At 38.0% G+C, this 22,543-nt stretch overlaps 1 protein-coding gene across 1 annotated transcript in view; it reads left to right on the forward strand.

Moving 5' to 3' along the window:
- The window catches only part of LOC109107711 (vang-like protein 1), a 114,768-nt gene that overhangs the window by 15,067 nt on the left and 77,158 nt on the right, over positions 1-22,543 (forward strand). The window contains exon 3 of the mRNA XM_042716322.1: positions 19,554-19,683. Coding sequence (XP_042572256.1) covers positions 19,554-19,683 — 130 coding nt within the window. The remainder of the gene's footprint in view (positions 1-19,553; positions 19,684-22,543) is intronic.

Consider the following 22,543-nt stretch of genomic DNA (forward strand, 5'->3'; position numbering starts at 1 on the left):
CTGTTGCTGTATTACTTTGTATTATTGGCAATGGCTACTATTTTATTTAAAATTTAATTTAAATTATGAAATTTATTATAACAGTATTAAAAATTATACTAAAATGAATTAAAATAAAGAATTAATGGGGTGGTTTAACATGCTGTGCTTGTTATGACAGGATTGAGAGTTTTCAGAGTGAGCATTGCTATTTAGAATAGGGATGCAACGATAACATTTTTTTCAGAACTGATCCGATCCTGAAAATTCTGAATATCTGCCAATACCAATCCAATCTGATATCAGCGCAGTTTTTTTTTTTAAAATCAATGTAGAATTTCTATACCTCTGTGTACCTCCGAGGTCTCTCTTTTGTGTGTTAAACACAATCTACTACATATAGACAACCAAAAATACTATTATAAAAAAAAATAAAAAAAATATATAATCAATATGTGACAAAAATAATACTATAAACTAGGTAAGTTGATAATTCAGCAGCAAAAATACTCTAGAAAAACCATAGGTGCACAATAATTTTATAAAATTTTGTGAAACATTTTTATTTACAAATAAAAGTGAATGTCTAAATCTGGTAAAATGTTACACATTGCTCTTTGTATTGTTGTAAAATACATTCATGAAAACAAGTAAATAGCCTACATTTATATATAAATACACTGCTCAAAAAATTAAAGGAACACTTTGAAAACACATCAGATCTCAATGGGGAAAAATATCATGCAGGATATCTATACTGATATAGACTGGGTAATTTGTTAGGAATGAAAAGATGCTACATTGTTTAATGGAAATGAAAATTATCTACCTACAGAGGGCTGAATTCAAAGACACTCAAAATTAAAGTGAAAAAAGGATGCAGCAGGCTAGTCCATTAAGCTGAAATTTCATTGCAGCAACTCAAAATGGTACTTAGTAGTTTGTATGGCCACCACGTGCTTGTAGGCATGCCTGACAACGTCAGGGCACGCTCCTAATGAGACGAAGGATGGTGTCCTGGGGTATTCCCTCCCAGATCTGGACCAGGGCATCACTGATCTCCTGGACAGTCTGAAGTGCAACCTGGCGACGTCAGATGGACCGAAACATAATGTCCCAGAGGCGTTCTACTGAATTTAGGTCAGGCAAGCATGGGAGATATTCAATGGTATCAATTCCTTCATCCTCCTGGAACTGACTGCATACTCTCGCGATATGAGGCCGGGCATTGTCGTGCACCAGGAGGAACAAGGACCCAATGCACCAGTGTAGGGTCTGACAATGGGTCCAAGGATTCCATCCCGATATCTAATGGCAGTAAGTGTGCCATTGTCTAGCCTGTAGAGGTCTCTGTGTTCCTCCATGGATATGCCTTCCCAGACCATCACTGACCCACCACCAAACCGGTCATGCTGAACAATGTTACAGGCAGCATAACATTCTCCACCGCTTTTCCAAACCCTTTTACATCTGTCACATGTGTTCAGGGTGAACCTGCTCTCATCTGTGAAAAGCACAGAGCGCCAGAGGTGGACCTGCCGATTCTGGTGTTCAATGACAAATGCCAATCAAGCTACACAGTGCCAGGCAGCGAGCACAGAGCCCACTAGAGGACGTTAGGCCTTCAGGCCACCCTCATGAAGTCTGTTTCTGATTGTTTTCTCAGAGGCATTCACACCAGTGGCCTGCTGGAGGTCATTTTGTAGGGCTCTGGCAGTGCTCATCCTGTTCCACCTTGCACACAAAGGAGCAGATACAGGTCCTGCTGATGGGTTAAGGACCTTCTACTGCCCTGTCTCCTGGAATCTCCTACATGCTCTTGAGACTGTGCTGGGAGACACAGCAAACCTTCTGGCAATGGCACATTTTGATTCGCCCTCCTGGAGGAGTTGGACTGCCTGTGGAACTTTTGTAGGGTCCAGGTATCGCCTCATGCTACCAGTAGTGACACTGACCCTAGCCAAATGCAAAACTAGTGAAAAACAATCAGAAAAGATGAGTAGGGAAAAAAATGTCAGTGGCCTCCACCTGTAAGACCATTCCTGTTTTGGGGGTTTTCTAATGGTTACCCATCTAGTGCACCTGTTGTTAATTTTATTAACACCAAAGCAGCTGAAATGAATTAACAACCCCCTCTGCTACGTAACTGACAAGATCAATATCCCAGAAGTTTAATTTACTTGATGCTATGCTCTGATTACTCTGAAAGTGTTCCTTTAATTTTTTTGAGCAGTGTATATTCTATAAAATTAAAAGACATTTCTTTTAAATGTATAGCACAGTAATGAAGGCAGCAACATATGATAGGAGAGAACAAGAAAGACTATTAATAATCTTTCATTGTGCAGAAAAGTTTTATAATACTAAAGGCTCCAGTACAGAGTGGCAGAAAGCGCTTATACACATCCTGTGCGCAGAATGATGCACTTGAAACAACATGGAGTCACAGTGTGCAGGTTCCGCAGTGCTCCGAGTCCGCATAGAAAAGTTAGTACAAAGGGAAGAGATATTGATACTGTCACACTACGCTGCCGGAAGGAACACGGAGGCATGGATAATCGAAAGAGTCTTTATTAATCAGGGGTAAATCCAACATGGAGAACAGGAGGAAGACACACGTACATAACTGGTAGACCCGACAAACAAGAACTGACTAGACTAGGATTTTTAAAGGTAGGAATAATTGGGGAAACACAGGTGTACTGAATGACTAAATTAACGGGGACATGGAACACATGGGGAAGAAACTAGACACACCTGGGATTAAATTAACACAATCAATAGAAGACTAAACTGGGTCACGGGGCAAAAACACACATAGACAAGTCCATAATCCTGACAGATACGTAGTGTATTAAATCTGTGCATTAGTTTATTGAGCCTTTTGTTTTAACGGTTTTAAACCTCAGTTACTGTGTGCTCTTGAAGAGAGTTTCATCATTTTGACTGTAGTAACCGAATGCAACACACAGTTTGATTGCTGAATAGAAGATGATAGACAGCCGCAGTGGAAAGAAGAGTTTATGTGAACTTGAATTTAATGTCTTTAATATTAATCTGTACCTCACATTGAACTATGGAACAGCTACAGAACACTTAAAATATAGTGCACAAAAACTTTTTGGTGCTTTATCATGTTTTTGTGCCTTTCGTGGGGCTCAACAATAATACAGAATAGTATAAGCAAAATATTGGATTTGGATCGGTCTCATCTGACCAGTACCCGATCCTGCAGAAAATGCCAGTTTTTGTTTTGAAAGGGCATATGCATGTAGACGTGATTGACCATGAATATTAGTGTGATTCACACCTGAGAAGACAAAGGCCCACATAATGAGCTGCATAATGAGCCTTTTTAGTCAGGTGTGTGACTGAGAGGGAAGAGTTACAAGAAAGAATGTGAGGACAAAATAAATGTATATATTTTTATGTTCGTAGTTTATTTAGGATATATTTAATTATGCCACAAAATAACTTGAGTGAAGTTAAACAGTTTATTAGGAAAAATCAAAGCTGACTTTCAAAGCTTAATTTTTAGCATCATTACTCCAAACAAAATACCCATCAGAAATAATAAAAAAATAAATAAATGCTACTCAAAAAAAACATTTATTATTATTATTATTATTATTATTATTATTATTAATGTTGAAAAGAGCTGAGAAGAATTTTTCAGTTTTTTTTTTCTTATGAATTGAAAGAACAGCATCGTTTGTAACATGATTATTGTATTTATCATCACGTGTGTGCTAAATAAAAGTTTTAATTTCTATATATACTGACTCCAAGCTTTTGAATGGTATAGTGTATATTGTTACACTTGAAGTAAGACTGGAGTAATGATGCTGAAAATTTAGCTTTGATCACAGGAATAAATTAAATTTTAAAATATATTCAAATAGAAAGCAGTTATTTTAATTAGAAAAAATATTTCACAATATTACTGCTTGAGCAAATGCAACTTTATGTATTTTGGATCAAATAAATGCAGGCTTGGTGAGCAGAAGTTCAATTCTTTACAAAAACATGAAAAATCTTACTGTTCAAAAACTTTTGACTGGTATTGTGTCATGTTGAAATATATAAATGAACATCACATACCTAGCATTTTCAAAGTGTATATTGTTTATGTGCTTTGAAGGACATACATTTTTTTTAAAGACTTATGGGAGTGTGTGCCTTGCTTGGTCTTAGCTGTGTTCCAGGTTCCTGAGTGGGCTGCTTATTTGCATTGGCTCGCTTTGCAACAGGTTTTTTTGCAACGCTATCCTCACATCTGAAATAAAAATGTAAGCATGCTGTTTACGCAAATAAACTACATTATTAACATTATTGTGATGGTCACTGATACTAGTACTAATTTATAGAAAAGAAGAACACAATTACTCCAAGCACACATATTATCAGTGATATTTACAGCTTACTTGATAAATTTACAACTCAGAGGATCCTGGGTATAACACATTTAAAATATTTACACCAAAGCAGATATTCATAAACACAAGCATGCTTTGTATGTAGGCCTATACAATATATATAGTTATAAACAAATATGGCTATATTCGTGAACAGAAAATAGCTGTTCACGTAAAGTTTTGTCTAATCATTCTTACTGACATTAGGCTAGTAACATTATAACTATATTCCAGAACCATTTTATAGAACATTAAAAAAACATCCTGGCATCGTGAGACATTTAGATGCTGTGAATGAAACTTTATAATGTTTCACTTGATTATACATTTAGTCAGAAATTATAGTTTGGAAAAAGTCTAGTAACGTGTACAAGTTATGTTAAAACTAATATAAGTAGGTTAATTAAAAAAATACTTACTCATGTTTATGATCTCTGCTGGATCAAGCCGCTGCATCTATAATCCAAAGGTAATCCAAAGCTTCTTGAGGTGAATTCTGCCTTATTTGTCACAATGAGTCTTTTCTGAGGGGAATTCTGTCTTCATCCTCTAAGCGAAGCCAAAAGTAAAATTTTAAAAACTCGCTGCTTTGTTTGCTCTGATGTGGGTGGTTACCTGCCGCAAGCTTCGCGTGGCTGATTGTAATATCAATAGCACGCGTGGGTGTGGTCGCATTAGACATAATGAAAGGAGACGTGAAAGACCGGTCATCGCGTTGGTTTCATATGGATTACTTTAACACAGAATATTTGTTTTTGATAATACTTGCTTAGTTTAAAACAGAACACGCCAACTGTTTTATTTATGTATCTCTCATGTCTCTGTGTTGAGTATTTGCTGAGTTACAGTTAATTTTAATGACGCGTTTCTAAATGAAGATCACCACAGACCAAGGTGGCAGACAGCGCCCCCTGTTTGTTCTCTTAAATATACAAATGAACAAATACTCATATCTTTTCTTTACATACAAAAAAAATTAAACCCTTTACAGATACTATTAACGTATTACTCTTATCTGTACGATCAAAACTGAAAGTGTAATTTAAGTTATTTTCGGTGTTATCAGGAGAAGATGCCACAGAACGCCTATCTGCGTTAGTCGACCCCAGAGGGTTAAGCCCAAAATAAAAAGTTTGATAACCATTTAAAGGAAAAAAGGGGTCATAAACTGAAATCACTTTATGACATTATGACATAATAGTGTGGCAAAACACCACCTCTGCTGAAGAAGATCAGCCTGCTTCTACATCACTGCCTGTTTAGCCCCACCCACTGTTTTGTGCAAAGTAGGTAAATGACAAGAATGCAGGTCTACGCAGAAACCAAATGATAAACTCCATTTGATTAACTTCTTACTAACTGTGTCAGTAAGAACTTGGTCCTTTAATTAACCTCATTTTACTGCGGAATTGCTTACAAATAAGGAACAATTAGACACAGGATTTTCAGAAAGATTGAAACTGAAAGACGATGCTGTGTCGACTATATTGGACACAATGTAGCACCACACAAGTGTGAGTTACTGTTTTCATTACGTGATCACTATTACTTTATTACCGATCGTTTGATATCTACTAAGTATTTATGCGTTTTAACCTAAAACACAGCAGCATCCATCTGTGAAGTATGTAGGGTGTCAAACATACACAACTGTTAGCCAATCATAGCCGTGGGCATTTACTTCCGAGTCTGCAATCTGCCACACGTATTCAAACAGAGCGGTCTGATGAGGGGGGATAAAAACAGGACAGAAAATAGCCTATTACTTCTAAATTATGTCTTTTAATGTAAAAAATCTTGTATATATATATATATATATATATATATATATATATATATATATATATATATATATATATATATATATATATATATATGTAGTATATATTTTTTTAATTAGATTTTCAAAACAACAACAACAACAACAAAAATAAACCACAACCAAGCAAAACCGAGATAATGTCAACAGTTTGGACCTTGTTTCTGTTCCCTGTTTTTCTGTTCTCCTGCCTTGTTTTAGTTCATTGACCTAGTTTCTGTCTCCCCTTGATTATGTTAGTCAATTCACCTGTGTCTAGTTAGTCATTATTCCCTCTTTTGCCTGTGCATTTAAGTTGCTGTCTCTTCAGTTTTAGGCCATGTCCACACGTACATGGGTATTTTTTGTAAATGGAGTTTTTCCTTCTTCTGTTTTAAAAAAAACCTCTGTCCACAAAATGCAAAAGCATGCTATGAAGCACTGTCAAGAGCATGCCAAACCAAGAGGTGGTGATATAATCTCAACCGTAAAGCCATGTTAGCCAATCAGAAGCCTGAAAAAGTTTCCAGTAGGCAGAGATAGATAACAGTGTAGGCTCTGAGGTCACAAGCCAAAATCTCACTGAAACCAGAGTTTTTGAAAGTCTTCACCCTGGCAGGAGTTTTCAAAAATGTTCGGTTTCAGTGACCTGGTGCTGTGTTTGCGTCAGGACGAACGGCCAAACCGCATAGAAAAAGCTGCAGTTTTGAAAATACCCACGTTCGTGTGGACAGGGCCTGAGTTTGTCGGGTCTCGTCAATATTACTCATGTGTGTCTCCAGCCTTCCTTTATGTGGATTACTTATCAGTGGATTTATTAAAGACTATTTATCTTCATCTTTGAATGAATGAATGAATGAATGAATGAATTATGCATTTATATAGCGCTTTATTGTGTATTGTTGTACACCCAAAGCGCTTTACAATCATGTGGGGGGTCTCTCCTCAACCACCACCAGTGTGCAGCATCCACTTGGATGATGCGACGGCAGCCACAGGACAACGGCGCCAGTGCGCTCACCACACACCAGCTACAGGTGGAGAGGAGAGAGAGACAGAGCCAATCAAGTGGTTGGGGATTATTAGGAGGCCATGATTGACAAAGACCAAGGGGGCAATTTGGCCAGGACACCAGGGTTACACCCCTACTCTTTACGAGAAGTGCCATGGGATTTTTAATGACCACAGAGAGTCAGGACCTTGTTGTCTTCATGTGGACCTTGTTGTCTTCATGTGTGTTCATCGACCAAGTAGTGTGACAGATAAGAAAAAATATTGTTAGCACTTCCTACATATAAGATGAATACTTACACAACATAGTAATATCCTAGATATGAGTATTTCAAAATTCTAAGGTGATGTATCGTGCTACCCAATGAACCGGTCACAGATTTTACAACTCTTTGCCAGGCCTGTACTGTTCTTGGTTTAGCTTTATTTAAGAGCATTCCTCATTAATTATGTTGAGTATTCAATAACCACAGTCTTGTCTGTCTTAGCCTCCCACCAAGGTGCAATTATTGTTTTCTTTGGTGCGGTGAAACCTAAAAAAAAGAATCCTTTTGTGCATTATGCCAAGGTTCAAAGAAGAGTCATCATTCAGCAGGCACAGGCAAGGATCCAGAGTCACCTTAACTTAATCAGTCCTTCTAGATCTCGACAAACTTTAGTCAAAAAATGATTGATTGCTGAACATTCCCAAAACATATGATACAGTACATTATACCAAAAGAGAGTTATATATTTGTGAAGCCAGGCCTCTAGACACTTGCAGGATCAAAAAATGAAGCCATTGGGTGCGAAGGTAGTGGACACAAACTGTATTGTATAAAGCACTATAAAAATAAAGGTGACTTGACTTTTGAGTCACATTGTTTTTATAAGAACACAATATGGAAGGACCACAAGGACCTTGTACAGTAGACAGATGCAGGAACCTAAGCTTTGCATATCTTCAGATGCTTTGAGGTGGATTGTTGTTTAACAGAAGATACATTGGGATATTTAGATTAGTAATGGGAGATACAAACCTTTTCATAGCTTTGAATAAGTTGAACCAGTTGACCCTTTGCAAAAACCCACGTGCCTTAGTTACTGTTGCTATGTCCGACAAGCTATGCTGCTTTCACACTACACATCATGTTCTCATGCAGTGAAAAATAAAAGAGCAAAGAGGAAACTGACAAGGTGCTGAAAGCAGGTTACTTCTGATATGAAAAAGCTTCTTTGAAATTCTCAGCTTTAAAACTTTGTAAATTTTTAAGAAATTAAAACAATAAATACCGTTAGTTTTTCTCCATTTGTGTTCAAGATTATGAGTTTCTTTCCTGAGAGAATGGGTATTGCTGTTGTACCATGGTGCAGTATGTTTTTCTCTAACCTTTTTTTAATTTAATGGGGTCAACAGCATGATTCCATGCAATAAAATTAAATCTAGTGTATGATTAAAATGATAAGTGGGTCTGGTTATGTTTTGCTTGACTCCAAAAGAGTTAATTAAGTCTGTAAACGCAAGTCCTAACGCATCATTTATATTATCAACATGAATGTTAAAGTCTCCAAAAATTTGTGCCATTAACCATTAGCTCTGAAAGGAAATCTGCAAATTCTTTTAGGAAATCTTTATACGGCCCTGGCGGACTATACACAGTAGCCAGAGCAAGAGAAATAAAAGAATATTAAATAAATAAAACATCAATCCTTTTCCCTGATCAAAATTAAGAATATCAGTACATATTTTTTCAACAACAAAAATGACAATAAACACAAAATCAGGGTTTTTCCTGGGCCAAAATTGGTCTTCGGTGGTGGCTGACCGACATGGTCATCCACACACAGCAAAGAGTACTCTAGTACCCACATGATCCGCAAGCCCAATATTGACAATAAATGTTACATTTAAAATAAATACAATAAGAAACAGAAATACAATAAGAAACAATTTGTGATTTTTTTCTTATCCTATTTATTCATGAAAAAATTATCACTGTCAGGCTAGATAGTAAAAGAAAGTGATTACAACTTATTTTACATGTAAACATCATCGATACTGATTTATATTTAAAATGTCAAAGGTATCACAATTTATCTATTTACAAATTATGCAATTATCAGACACAGATATTACCTGTCACTTCTCACTGTCATCCTTTCTTGCCCTCTTTGCAAAAAAATCTGTGATTTTTCCACAACTGGCTTTCATAGTTTTGAAAGATAAAATCCTTTTTTGATAGACCTGATAATTATTTTAGTATAATCATATCAATTAAAAAAGTAGCATTAAAACGTAGCATTAAAAGGTGTAATAGTGTAATTTTTTTACCATATAAAATGTAATACAATTAGCAGCTAGCTAGCAACAGCTTGCTTTGTGCTTTTATCTAGTTTCATCTCACTCCAGTCTAACTTTAAACTAAATGATTTTATAGGTAATTTACTACACATTGTCATAGGCCTATACATACCGTGGAATATTAAGGCTAAATTTTACTAAACACTCTGGCTAAATGGGGTAAGCACACTTACTTTCTCATTTCAGATGTGTTCTTCAAAGAAGTAATGATTTGTTATACACAGATTCAGACACTGCCGGGCAGACCGATTGCTTTAACATTCATTATAATGAATCGGCTCAAAGGAGTCATTAGGTCACGAATCGGACTTTAGCGGACGTGTTGTGTGGGAATCCTGGCTGTTAGGACATCGCGAAAGATTTGTCAACACACACACACACACACACACACACACACACACACAAACACCAAAACACACATACACACACACACACACACACACACAAAACACTTAACTGGATAGAATTTTTTTTTTTTTTTTTTGCCGTTTATTTAAAGTTATGTCAGCTGCATGTGCGGAATGCTTGTCACAAGTTGTAAGAGAAGATAAGGCATTTTTTTTTGACTGCAATTCACACCCAGCGATAATTCAGCAAAAATACTCTCCGAATGCACCACGTGAAACATGAATTCGGTCTTCCGAACTTTAGGATCAGTTGATTTTGATGCGAGGGAGAGAGAAAAGAGATAACCGAAGACGGAGGGCTTTATCATACACTCGACGCAAGGCGCAGCGCAAGTGTGTTTGTTAGTTTCAGTCCGGCGCCGTTCGCATTTCCCCGTCCAGCGCCACGTCGTTTAATTAGCAAATGCATTTGCGCCCATTTGTGCGCCGATGGGCGTGCTGGTCTAAAAAAGAGGTGTGTTCAGGCGCATTGCTATTTTAAGGAACTGAAAATAGACTGCCCCATAGACCAACTCAAACCTTGTCTAAAGTCTGGCGCAATGTTTTTTTTGTTATTTAAAGAGCGTGTTAGTATAGGCGGGTTCACAACGCACGTACACACTGCTTATTAAAAACAGGGACGCACAGCAGCACACAAACATGCCAAATATGAAAAATTAAAGGATTGCGATGCATAAGAATTTTTTGTAGGCTAATTAAATATAAATATGCCTACATGTCATAATGGATAGTCATCGCATGTATCAGAATTAGGCTATCTATTTACTCGCACACGAGCAGCTCCGTTTCATCTCGGAGACGTGTTCTGTCTTTGCGCTTGCCAAATTCCGCCGTGTAAATAGCAAATCCGTCATGGCAAGAGCCCAACTGGCTCTGCGTTGGAAGATGAGACTCTGATTAGTTTATTGCACGTTACGCCCAAAAAAACACCCATTACTCATTAAGAGAATAGGGACAACCCGTTTAGACCATGCGCCCGGGCGCGCCAACCGTTTTTCCGTCGTTAAAATAGCAAAAGTGGATTTGGACACGCCCTGAGTGCACCTGCACCGTGCGCTTTACACTTTGCGTTTAGATCGTTAAAATAGGGGCCGGAGAGTGCCCGCGCGGGGATGGGGCGCTGTGCTCGTTCTCTCCGCCACTCCGTCTGTAGCATGCTTCACTCACAAAACCCAATTACAGAACACTAAAAATCGTTTTGGCGGCGAGTGACACATCTGTACACATTTGCTAAACCCATTTATATATTGTTGCAACATGACCAGTCTGATGGGGCTCATGCTTATAACAGTAGCTTGGTGGACTCATTTAGACCAATATAGTCATTTGGTTTGAGCCAGGTTTCAGTCAAGCAGAGTACATCAATACTATTCTCTGTGATCATTTCATTTACAATACCTGCTTTTGGTGCGAATGATGTGAGCAATACCCATTCTCTCTAATGTGTAGGATCAATCATGATCAGGTTTTTTGTCTCGACACAGTCTTTATAGATTGGACAATGCAAGTACTTTTATCATTTAAGTGGGTAGAAAAAAAGCCATCATATCAATTATTTGAGAATTGACTTACTAGTCATATGGAGCGTAGCATCCTGGAGATGTTGCTCCAACAGGAGTTCTGCTCTGACTCTGCTGGGGTGCAGGCCATCAGCGCAAAAAAAGCCTAGGACGCTCCCAGAAAAGATTCCAATTAATAACAAAGAGCAGTTTCTGTTTTTTACACCATGACAATATCCATTCGTTTAAAGCAAACAGTCTACTGAAGCTTTCATGTCCTCGTCGATACATGGGAAGTGGTCCTGACACAATGATTGTTGTTGTGGGCAATGTGCTTTTTTGAAAGCACCTACCATTAATTTAGATCGAAATGTCCAGTAACTGCCTTGGGATATATGGAAATCATCTAGAAATTTGCTGGATGACAGAAAACTACTGAAGGATTAAACAACCAGGGAGAGCAAGTGATTTGTTTGAATGACTGACTGGACAAGAAAAACAAGTATTGTTTTTTGTTTTTTGTATGTTTGTTTGTTTTTATTAATATTTTTAATTATTATTATTTTATTATTTTATTTATTTAATTATTATTATTATTATTAAATTAAATATATTTTTTGTTTTAATGGACTTGAGGATTATTGAAGGCTTACATTTACATTTAGTCATTTAGCAGACGCTTTTATCCAAAGCGACTTACAAATGAGATCAGCAGACCAACATAACAATCCAACACACTAATCGAACACCAAAATAGAAAAGGTGATTGCATTTGGACTGATTTATAAACTGCTACCAGTTTATAAATCAGCATACCAATTTAAGAATTGTTCATTTGAATTGCACAGCAAATTAATTATAAACTGTTGATTTAAAACCCATGTCATCTGAGTTAAAAAGGAATGAACTAAATTTGATTTAATTATTTTACTTTTTATTTCTTTGTTGTTGAATTTATGATTAACCTTTGTCATGTGAACCTTTTTCCTTAAATTAACTTCTGAATTTGAATTAAATATTTGAATTTTTGTTTTTTTTTTTATAAAAAAAAAAAAAAAAAAAAAAGTGGTTAACATTTAGATATACATATCATTTTAGACCCTAATTTTACCCCCCTTTGAATGCTTAATTGGAAGGGGCATGTCTGCTGTGAGACTTCGTTGTATATGCCCACTGCCATCATTGGTTAACATCTTTGCATATTAAATGAGTATTACATGTGGAATTCTTTTGAAAACCTTTACTGCATTTTTACTGTAACAGATGCCAAGATGTTGGTTTATATGTAGAAATGAACTGAACTGTATGTAGAACTTGTTGCATCAAATGTTAACAGCACTGAACTGTAGCCAAACTTATGTCATATATATATATATATATGAAAAAAAGTTGATAAAATAGAAAAAGAATAGAGAGGGCTAATGTTAGAGGTCTTTTTATAAAGAAAACAAGCAGTTAGAAAATGAATAGAGGGTGCAAGTGTTAGAGGGTTAAGTCAACAAATAGATAAGATAGAATTAGAATAGAGAGTGCTAGGTTTAGAGGGTCAAATAAACATGGAAGAAATGTAAAATACTAAAAAGAATGAACCATTAGATGGCTAAGGACTCAGATGCTCGAACTGGAGTTGGGCAGGTTATTCCACCAGTAGGGAACAGTAAATGTAAAAGTCAGTGAACGTGATATTGTGCCTCTTTGGAATGGAACAATAATGCGCCATTCACTTGCAGAAGGCAAACTTCTAGAGGGCACATAAGTCTGAAGTAGTGAATTTAAGTAAAGGGGTGCAGAGGCAGTGGTGGATTTGTAGGCAAACATCAATGCCTTGAATTTTATGTAAGCAGCTTTTGGTAGCCAGTGTAAATTGGTGAACAGAAGTGTGACGTGCATTCTTTTCGGCTCGTTAACTCTTTCCCTGCCATTGACGAGTTATCTCGTCATTTAGAAGGCAACGCTTCCCCGCCACTGACGAGTTTTAATGGCTTTTCGTGTTTTCACTGTTATACACTCGGGGGCGCTATTGCACATCTTCTGAACGAGTACAAAACCTCCCGAACAAAAACACACATGAACAGGACAGAAAAACTAGCGATCTCTTATGTAAACAGATGCATATAATAAATAATGTGATCATCAGCAATAGACAGCATATAAATGAAAACTGCATAATGTTATGGAGTAAAATGATGATCCAGGAAGTGGTATATGGCTGTGCAAGCTTTGGTGTTGATGGAAGCGATTTACTGGATTTATGCCTTGATAATCGTACTGAATATTATCCAGATGTAGTTTTTAATAAAAATTAGATTTTCTCACCTTTTCGCTCAAAATTATCCAATTTTATGAATCCTACCTATATTCAAGTGTAGATAAAAAACACTAAAACCGTTTTTTTTTTGTTTTTTTTTAATTTTTTTTTTTTTTTTTTTAAAGTAGAGGCTTTGATATTTATTTTGGTGTATTGCATATTCAAATATTCATACAGCAAAATATACTGTAGGGCATCAAATTTTAGTGAAAATCATCAAAATCGCTGGCGGTGGCTGGCAACTTTTTTCAAAGAGCTGGCGGGGAAAGAGTTAAAGAATTATCTTGCAGCCGCATTCTGGATTAATTGTAGAGGTTTATTAGAACTAACTCGAAGATCTGCCAAAAGAGCATTGCAATAGTGCAGTCTGGACAGAACAAGAGCTTGAACAAAGGAGTTGTGTAGCATGTTCCCAAAAAAAGGGCCTGATATTCCTAGTGTTGTATAAAGCAAATCTGAGGGACTGGGCAGTTTAAGCAATGTGGTCTGAGAAATTCAGCTAATCATCGATCACAACTCAAAGGTTACTGGCTGTTTTTGAAGGAGTTATGGTTGATGTCTCTAGCTGATTGGTGAAATTGTGATGAAGAGATGGGTTTGTTGAAACTACAAGCAGCTCTGTCTTGGCAAGGTTGAGTTGAAGATAATGATCTTTCATCCAGCAAGAAATGACTCATAGACATGTGAGCAGTTATTGTTGGATCATCAGGATGGAATGAGAGGTAGAGCTGAGTGTCATCAGCATAGCAGTGATATGAAAAGCCATGCTTCTGAATGACAGAACCTAGTGATGCCATGTTGACAGAGAAGAGAAGTGGTTCAAGAACTGAGCCCTGAGGAACCACAGTAGCTAGATGTTGTGACTTGGACACCTCACCCCCCCCAAGATACCCTGAAGGAAACAGTCTTTGCAAACAGGAGGATCTGGTGGTTAATAAGGCTGTGTATTGCCAAGGATCTGGCGATACGATATGTTGCAATACTGTACTGTAAGCAAGGCAATATATTGGGATATTTCTTATTTTAGGAATAGAATATATATTTAGGAAAGCTGTCATTAAGAACACACCACCATATGCAAACCTTATACCGTATTTGCAATAATCAGTCCCTGTAACATTCAACGTTATTGAACCATTTTGTGCAGTAGGAGTAAAGGGTGAAAAAATAAAGTGCTTGCAGGATCCTTTAATATTACATCCATTAAATGTATTATACGTACAAAATGTATTTTATAAAAAGACCATATATATTTTTAGACCCTGCTTTAAAGGTTCACAGTTTAAGTTTACAGTTGTAACATACAATGTCATAACATTTTGATCTGAAGAAAAGAATTACATCTGCTTAATATCAATGAAAAATAAAGTGCTTACAGGATTCTTAAAGAAAACAAAACAATTTTAAAACAAAATAAAATTTTAAACATTTCCACTTGGATTTCACAGGTTTTTCAGTTTGTATTTATGTTCTGCGTGGAATCGCAGAAACCGTAAAGGGAGCACCGCCCCAGCTGCACAAAAATCCCCCAAAATGAGAGAAAGCTGCAGCCGCGGGGTGACCCTAGAGCCTGCTGTGCCCTGCGTGAGCCTCTTCACACGGGATGCGACAAGCATGGTGCCATGGTCCCGCAGTGGACGTTACCACAAAAGCCCAAATGACGGCACACTTCAGCTTTGTACATGGAAACAGGAACTGGGACAATTCTTTCATCCTCCATTACTAGCAGTGAACGCTAGTATTTCCTGTTATACAGCATTCAATAAAAGGGTTAGTTCACCCAAATATTAAAATTATGTCATTAATGACTCACCCTCATGTCGTTCCAAACCCGTGAGACCTCCGTTCATTTTCGGAACACAGTTTAAGATATTTTAGATTTAGTCCGAGAGCTTTCAGTCCCTCCATTGAGAATGTATGTACGGTATACTGTCCACGTCCAGAAAGGTAATAAAAACATCATCAAAGTAGTCCATGTGACATCAGAGGGTCCGTTAGAATTTTTTGAAGCATCGAAAATACATTTTGGTCCAAAAATAGCAAAAACTACGACTTTATTCAGCGTTCTCTTCTCTTCCGTGTCTGTTATGAGCGCGTTCACAATACTGCAGTTTAGTGATATCCGGTTCGCGAACGAATCACTCGTTGTAACCGGATCTTCTTGAACCAGTTCACCAAATCGAACTGAATCATTTGAAACGGTTCGCGTCTCCAATAAACATTAATCCACAAATGACTTAAGCTGTTAACTTTTTTAATGTGGCTGACACTCCCTCTGAGTTCAAATAAACCAATATCCCGGAGTAATCCATTTACTCAAACAGTACACTGACTGAACTGCTGTGAAGAGAGAACTGAAGATGAACATCGAGCCGAGCCAGATAACGAACGAATGATTGACTCGTTCTCGAGTCAAGAACCGTTTCTGTCAGACGCGTCCGATTCGAGAACCGAGGAGCTGATGATACTGCGCATGCGTGATTCAGACTGACACACACAGCGCGTCTGAACCGAACTGGTTCTTTTGATGATTGATTCTGAACTGATTACTAATGTTATGAGCGCGGGTAAACCGAAGGCTTGAATCAAGGGCAGTCATCGCCAATGAAGTCATTACGTTGAGCGCAAAAGAACTGGTGAACCGTTTTCTTCAACCAGTTTATTGAATCGAACTGTCTGAAAGAACCGGTTCGCGGAAAAGAACAGAACTTCCCATCACTACTAGTGATCCGAAAACCTATGCAAACCGGTTCTTGACTCGAGAACGAGTCAATCATTCGTTCGTTATCTGGCTCGGCATCTTCAGTTCTCTCTTCACAGCAGTTCAGTCAGTGTACTGTTTGAGTAAATGGATTACTCCGGGATATTGGTTTATTTTGACTCAGGGAGTGTCAGCCACATTAAAAAAGTTAACAGCTTAAGTCATTTGTGGATTAATGCTTATTGGAGACGCGAACCGTTTCAAACGATTCAGTTCGATTTGGTGAACTGGTTCAAGAAGATCCGGTTACAACGAGTGATTCGTTCGCGAACCGGATATCACTAAACTGCAGTATTGTGAACACGCTCATAACAGACACGGAAGAGAAGAGAACGCTGAATAAAGTCGTAGTTTTTGCTATTTTTGGACCAAAATGTATTTTCGATGCTTCAAAAAATTCTAACGGACCCTCTGATGTCACATGGACTACTTTGATGATGTTTTTATTACCTTTCTGGACGTGGACAGTATACCGTACATACATTCTCAATGGAGGGACTGAAAGCTCTCAGACTAAATCTAAAATATCTTAAACTGTGTTCCGAAAATGAACGGAGGTCTCACCGGTTTGTAAAGAAATAAGGATCAGTCATGAAGACAGCAATTTAACTATAAACAAAAAAACTCAAATTAATGCTAGTATTTCCTGTTATTCAGGATTTGAGATGAAGACTGCCATCTAGCGGTCAGGATATAAACTCAAAACGAAACAACTGCCATGAATCTTGTATGATTTTTTTTATTTTTATTTTTTTATAAATATTCTGATTTTGAGAATCGATACAGTATCGCCAAACACAATATTGCAATACTCACGTGTATCGACATTTTCTTACACCCCTAGTGGTTAACCGTATCAAAAGCAGCAGACAGATCCAGCAAGATAAGTAATGAAGATTTGGAAGCCGCTCTTGCCAGTCTTAGGGCTTCAACAACTGAGAGCCAGACTGGTTGCTGTCCAGGAGGTTTTTCTGTTTGAGGAAGGCAGAGACTTGGTTTAACACAACTCGTTCAGGTGCTTTTACAATGAAAGGAAGAAGGGAAATTGATCTGTAGTTCTCTAAAAGAATTGGGTTAAGGGTGGGTTTCTTAAGTAGTGGGGTTATACAAGCCTGTTTAAATGCTGAGGGAAAACACCAATGTGAAGGGATGTGTTGAGGTGAGTGAGTGCAGGCACAACTGCAGGAGAAATGGCTTGAAGGAGGTGAGATGGAATAGGATCAAGTGGACAAGTAGTAGGATGATTAGAAAGGATGAGTTTTGAGACTTCTGTCTCAGAGAGTGGAAAGAAGGATGTGAACTAGTGTATGTCTGCTGGTTAGATATGTTTGACAGTTTGTGGTGTGGATAATTGTGCACTGATGGTTATAATTTTATTAATGAAGAATATGGCAAAGCCGTCAGCTGTTAGAGTTGATGAAGGAGGGGGAAGAGGAGGACAAAGGAGGGAGGAAAATGTTTTAAAGGGTATGCGAGAGTTAGGCGAATTGTAAATTTTGCTGTGATAGTATGACCTTTTAGCAGTGGAAACATTAGCAGAGAAGGAAGAGAGGAGTGGTCAATACACATAAAGGTCAGTAGGATTTTTGGATTTGAGCCAGACCCTTTCGGCAACCCTGAGCTTAGAACAATGCTCACGGAGAACATCAAATAGCCATGGGGCAGAAGGGGTCTGGTCTGGAAGACAGGGGGCAGACAGTTTCTAAACAAGACGTAAGAGTGGAGCAGAAAGTATCAGTAGTGAAGTGAAGTGAAGTGACATACAGCCAAGTATGGTGACCCATACTCAGAATTCGTGCTCTGCATTTAACCCAACACACACACAGTGGACACACACCTGGAGCAGTGGGCATCCATTTATGCTGCGGTGCCTGGGGAGCAGTTGGGGGTTCCGTGCCTTGCTCAAGGGCACCTAAGTCGTGGTATTGCCGGCCCGAGACTCGAACCCACAACCTTAGGGTTAGGAGTCAAACTCTCTAACCACTAGGCCACGACTTCCCCACAGTAGCACTGTTAGCATCAAGAGATGATAACTGTTTAGGGGGAGGAAGTGAAGATGAAACCATAGCAGATAGTCCTGAGGGTGAGAGTGAGTATAACACATTTAATTCTTTCATGAAGTTAGCTAGTGGTCCTTGGGGTCAAAAAACAACTACAAAATGGATTTTAAGAGGGTGGGTAAAAGTAACTGAATGTGATTCAAATGAGCTGTTGATACCCAGAGATGGTAAAGGATTACATTTCCAATCATTAGAGATAAACAGACCAGTACCTCCACCTCTTCTGGTCAAGAAAAAACATGGGAATTTTAGTGACCACAGAGAGTCAGGACATTGTTTTGGTGTCTTATCCAAAGGTTGCAGCTTTCGTTGTTCTGTCACGATTACATTTTGTGTAGTTTTACGTTTGCTGAGGTGGGAGTGTGTGTGCAAAATGTGAGGATTAGAACATGACTGCCTGTGTCTGCTCTCAGCATATGGTGACTGGGGGTATGAAGACAGCACAACTAAAGTTGTTTCAGATTAATGTTTTTTCCAGAGCACAGTGGTTTAGTCTGGGCAGACATGAGTTTTGGGGGCTGGGTGTGTCTGGCTTATGGCAGGATAACGGGCTGAGATGGGTGATGCTTAGTGAATTAGGGGGAGGAGGGATGATTTTATGAATAATTCAGTGTTGGAGTAGGAATTTATCAGGGTGATAGATAAAAGACAGACCACTTTGGCAGTGCATTTTGAAAAAGAGTGCATTTACTGAACACTTGGTCACTTTAGTATTTTTTTTTTTTTCAGTAGATGGGATAGCTTTCTGATTGGGTGTGCATGTTCCTTTTACACTTGGCCACATTAATTTGTCTACACCAAATTCTGTCCACTATATATAACAGAATTCACTTCCATGACAGATCTAGCCAATGAGTGCATTGTCATTTTGGATGAGTTACTCATGAGAGGAAAAAATAATCTCCTTTACATACTTCTTTCTCTCTATCAGAAGGACCTATATCTAACTTCACTGTTGTGCCCATGTTTCTCAGAGAGCGTAGCCGGGACCGCCACAAATCCCGCAGTAAGGAGAGCAGTCGCTCGGAGAAGTCTGTCACTATCAACGCTCCCCCAGCAGAGCCATTGTTAGGAGACCAGTCAGTGCGAGGAGAAGAGGTTCAGGTGAGAGAGGTTTTCTATTATTTATAGGACTATATGGTGTGAATCACGGGTTAGCTTTCATTTTTAATTCGTTTTAACTTTAATATCATTAATAAATGTAATAAAACAATTAAAAGTTGAATCTATTTTTTATTTATGAATATTGATTAATATGTGATTTTTTTAACATAATGCAACTACATGCTGTGGTGTTCTTTAAAGAAAATGTAAATTCCACACACTTTTCAATCCAATGTAAATAAATGTACCAATTACATGAATGTTAAGATGTTTTTGACTAAGTTCACAAAAAAATTTTTTTTGTATTAGTTTTCTTCTTTTTCTTCTTCTGGTGCTGCTGCTCTTGAGTCTACTGCATCCCACAGAACCACTTGTGGGAAAGTAATGAAATTTGTCACATGGATAGAGGACAGTCTCATTGACTATAGCAAGTTTGGAGTGTCTAACTCAACCCCTGTACCACCACCATCAGCTCAAAGTCTCAGTCATGTTAATGCTAATAACTTTTGAACTGTAATGTCTAGGGGTGTGACTACACTTAGCTCATGAGACAATACTTGATACTGGGTTCACAAGAATGAGACAAGACAATATTTTAATAATATCTTTAAAAAAAAACATGAAGTGACTGGTCTTAGACTATTTATGACTAGGGGTGCTTCAACTGATCAGCTACCGATCACTTTCGGCCGATAATCACGTTGGGATGTTTGATCGTCGGTCTCTAAAAAGGTCTCAAAAAACGATCTTAAGCTGATGATGCTGCAGTGAGAGGTTTGGCATGACATACAGTGGCACCATCTCAGTCTCTGCGTGGGTAAAATAATTATAATGCTGAAGGTGAAGTACATAATGCACATAATGCCAGGTTCACATTACTCCGTTTGCAGTGTGAATGTGGTGCATATTTTTTCCACGCTCATGTTAACAAATTAATAAACATGCACACTGCTCACGGTTGCTGTCCGGCAGTGCGTTCCACAAACGGTGCATCTGCGGCAGTGCAGAGATCGTTTCTGCAACGAGTTTATTTTTGCTGCGCCGCAAGTGCTGAATTAAAGAAGCGGCACATTGTTTGCAGAAAATATGAACATGGATTGACACGAAAATGTAGTAATTACACCAGGGCAATCTACGGCACGCATGCCAACAATGACACGCAGAGGGATAATCGCTGGCACGCGAGCAGCAGGGAGAACTGCATACTGACGTACATTTTGAGGTAATAGCTTCTAATAGTCACACAGCCTGTTAGGAGCTATAAATACTATTAAAGTGTGAGAATTAACTTGCACTAGTCTACGGATGCTTGTGCAACTGCTGCACATACTAGGCACTTCAGATCAAGGCCTCAGCGGTCTAACAATGCTCGTCAATGTCAGAATGACTGAGATGGCTAATCAAATCAAAGTAGGCGGGGTTTACTGTTCACAAAAGCAGAGCACGAAGCATCAGTTTAACGTTACAGAAAGCAAGGTAAGATGAAGCTGAAAACCATTTAATATTAGTCAACTTTTAATGATACGTTTTAAGATAGAAATGTTAAATGACCGACGGCTATATCCAGTGATGCAGACTGCTCTATTTTTCTTAAATATGGCCATTCTGAGAGCGAGATACCTGTATGTGTAAATTGTCTGATTCTCTCTCTACAATGAAGTTGAAGAGTTTAGTTACTTAAAGAACAGTGATTTTACCCCCCTCCTTGCTGAGAAATGTAATGTAGCATTTCTGTATTGATCAATAAAAGTCGCGTGGCAGCACTGACAACAAGTATATGAACTTCTGAATGTTACTTTTTGCACAGCAAAAGTGGTCTGCGAGTGGTGTGTGTATGTGCATGCATCAATTAAAGCAGCACATTAATATAGAACGGTGATTTAACTGAACGGTTTAAATGCATTGGCCTTGTCACACACACACATACAGTGGTGTCCAGTACAGTCACACAGTAGGCCTATCTCTGTTATTCAATAAACTTTTGAAAAGTTTAAAAAACAGTTTATGAAAAAATCTTCAGAAACTATTTGTATGAAAATCAAGTAGGCCTATTGTTTTTTTATCATGTCATATAAAAATGTTTATGTAATGTATAAATGCAGAATGCATTTGGGGGTGGGGGTGTTGGCACAGTGGTTAGCCAGAAAAATGTAAAATGGCATGTCATGCCAAAAAGGTTGCCCTGAATTACACCATAAATGCATATTATTAAAGTCTACTCTACTGTGTTTCACAGTCAACACATGGCTTTTTGGCTAGGTTTAAAGGGAAAGAGCACTTTTAGATAAACAAGGCAATAATAGATGCCACTTGTGGAGGTAGAAAAACAAAGATCTTTATAAACCGCAGGATTGCTTGTAATAAAGATTTCAATGCGAAAGGAACGGCAGTAGAGCTGACTATTTCTGTCAATGGTAAGTTTGTGATAACGTAAGAAAACTAGTTTACTAAAAGTAGTAAAAAGCCACTGATCAGTAGCGGACTCCTGTGTGAAAGCACAGTCTGTGCTGCTTTCCGTCTCACAAGAGTCACCTAAGAGGGTAATTCTCCCCATTTTCAAAAATGAAATTCAGGCCCTGAATAAATGTATAAAAATCCTGATTGGAGTATCACTATAAATAGTTATAAATGATAAAAATAAGGCTTTAAAAAGATCGGTATTGGTGATCGGTATCGGCAGATAATGCTTTCTGTGATCGGCGATCGGCCTCAAAAATCCTGATCGGAGTACCCTTATTTATGACTGTTCTTTTGTAGGACTGAAAATAACAAAATGCAAAAAATGCAGGTGCATTTTGTAGGGCTGGGTAAAAATTGTAGTTATCTCGATATTAATCGATTCTCTTTTTTACGGAACGAT

Source organism: Cyprinus carpio, chromosome B1 (genome assembly GCF_018340385.1).
Source record: "Cyprinus carpio isolate SPL01 chromosome B1, ASM1834038v1, whole genome shotgun sequence".
NCBI classification, from domain to species: domain Eukaryota; kingdom Metazoa; phylum Chordata; class Actinopteri; order Cypriniformes; family Cyprinidae; genus Cyprinus; species Cyprinus carpio.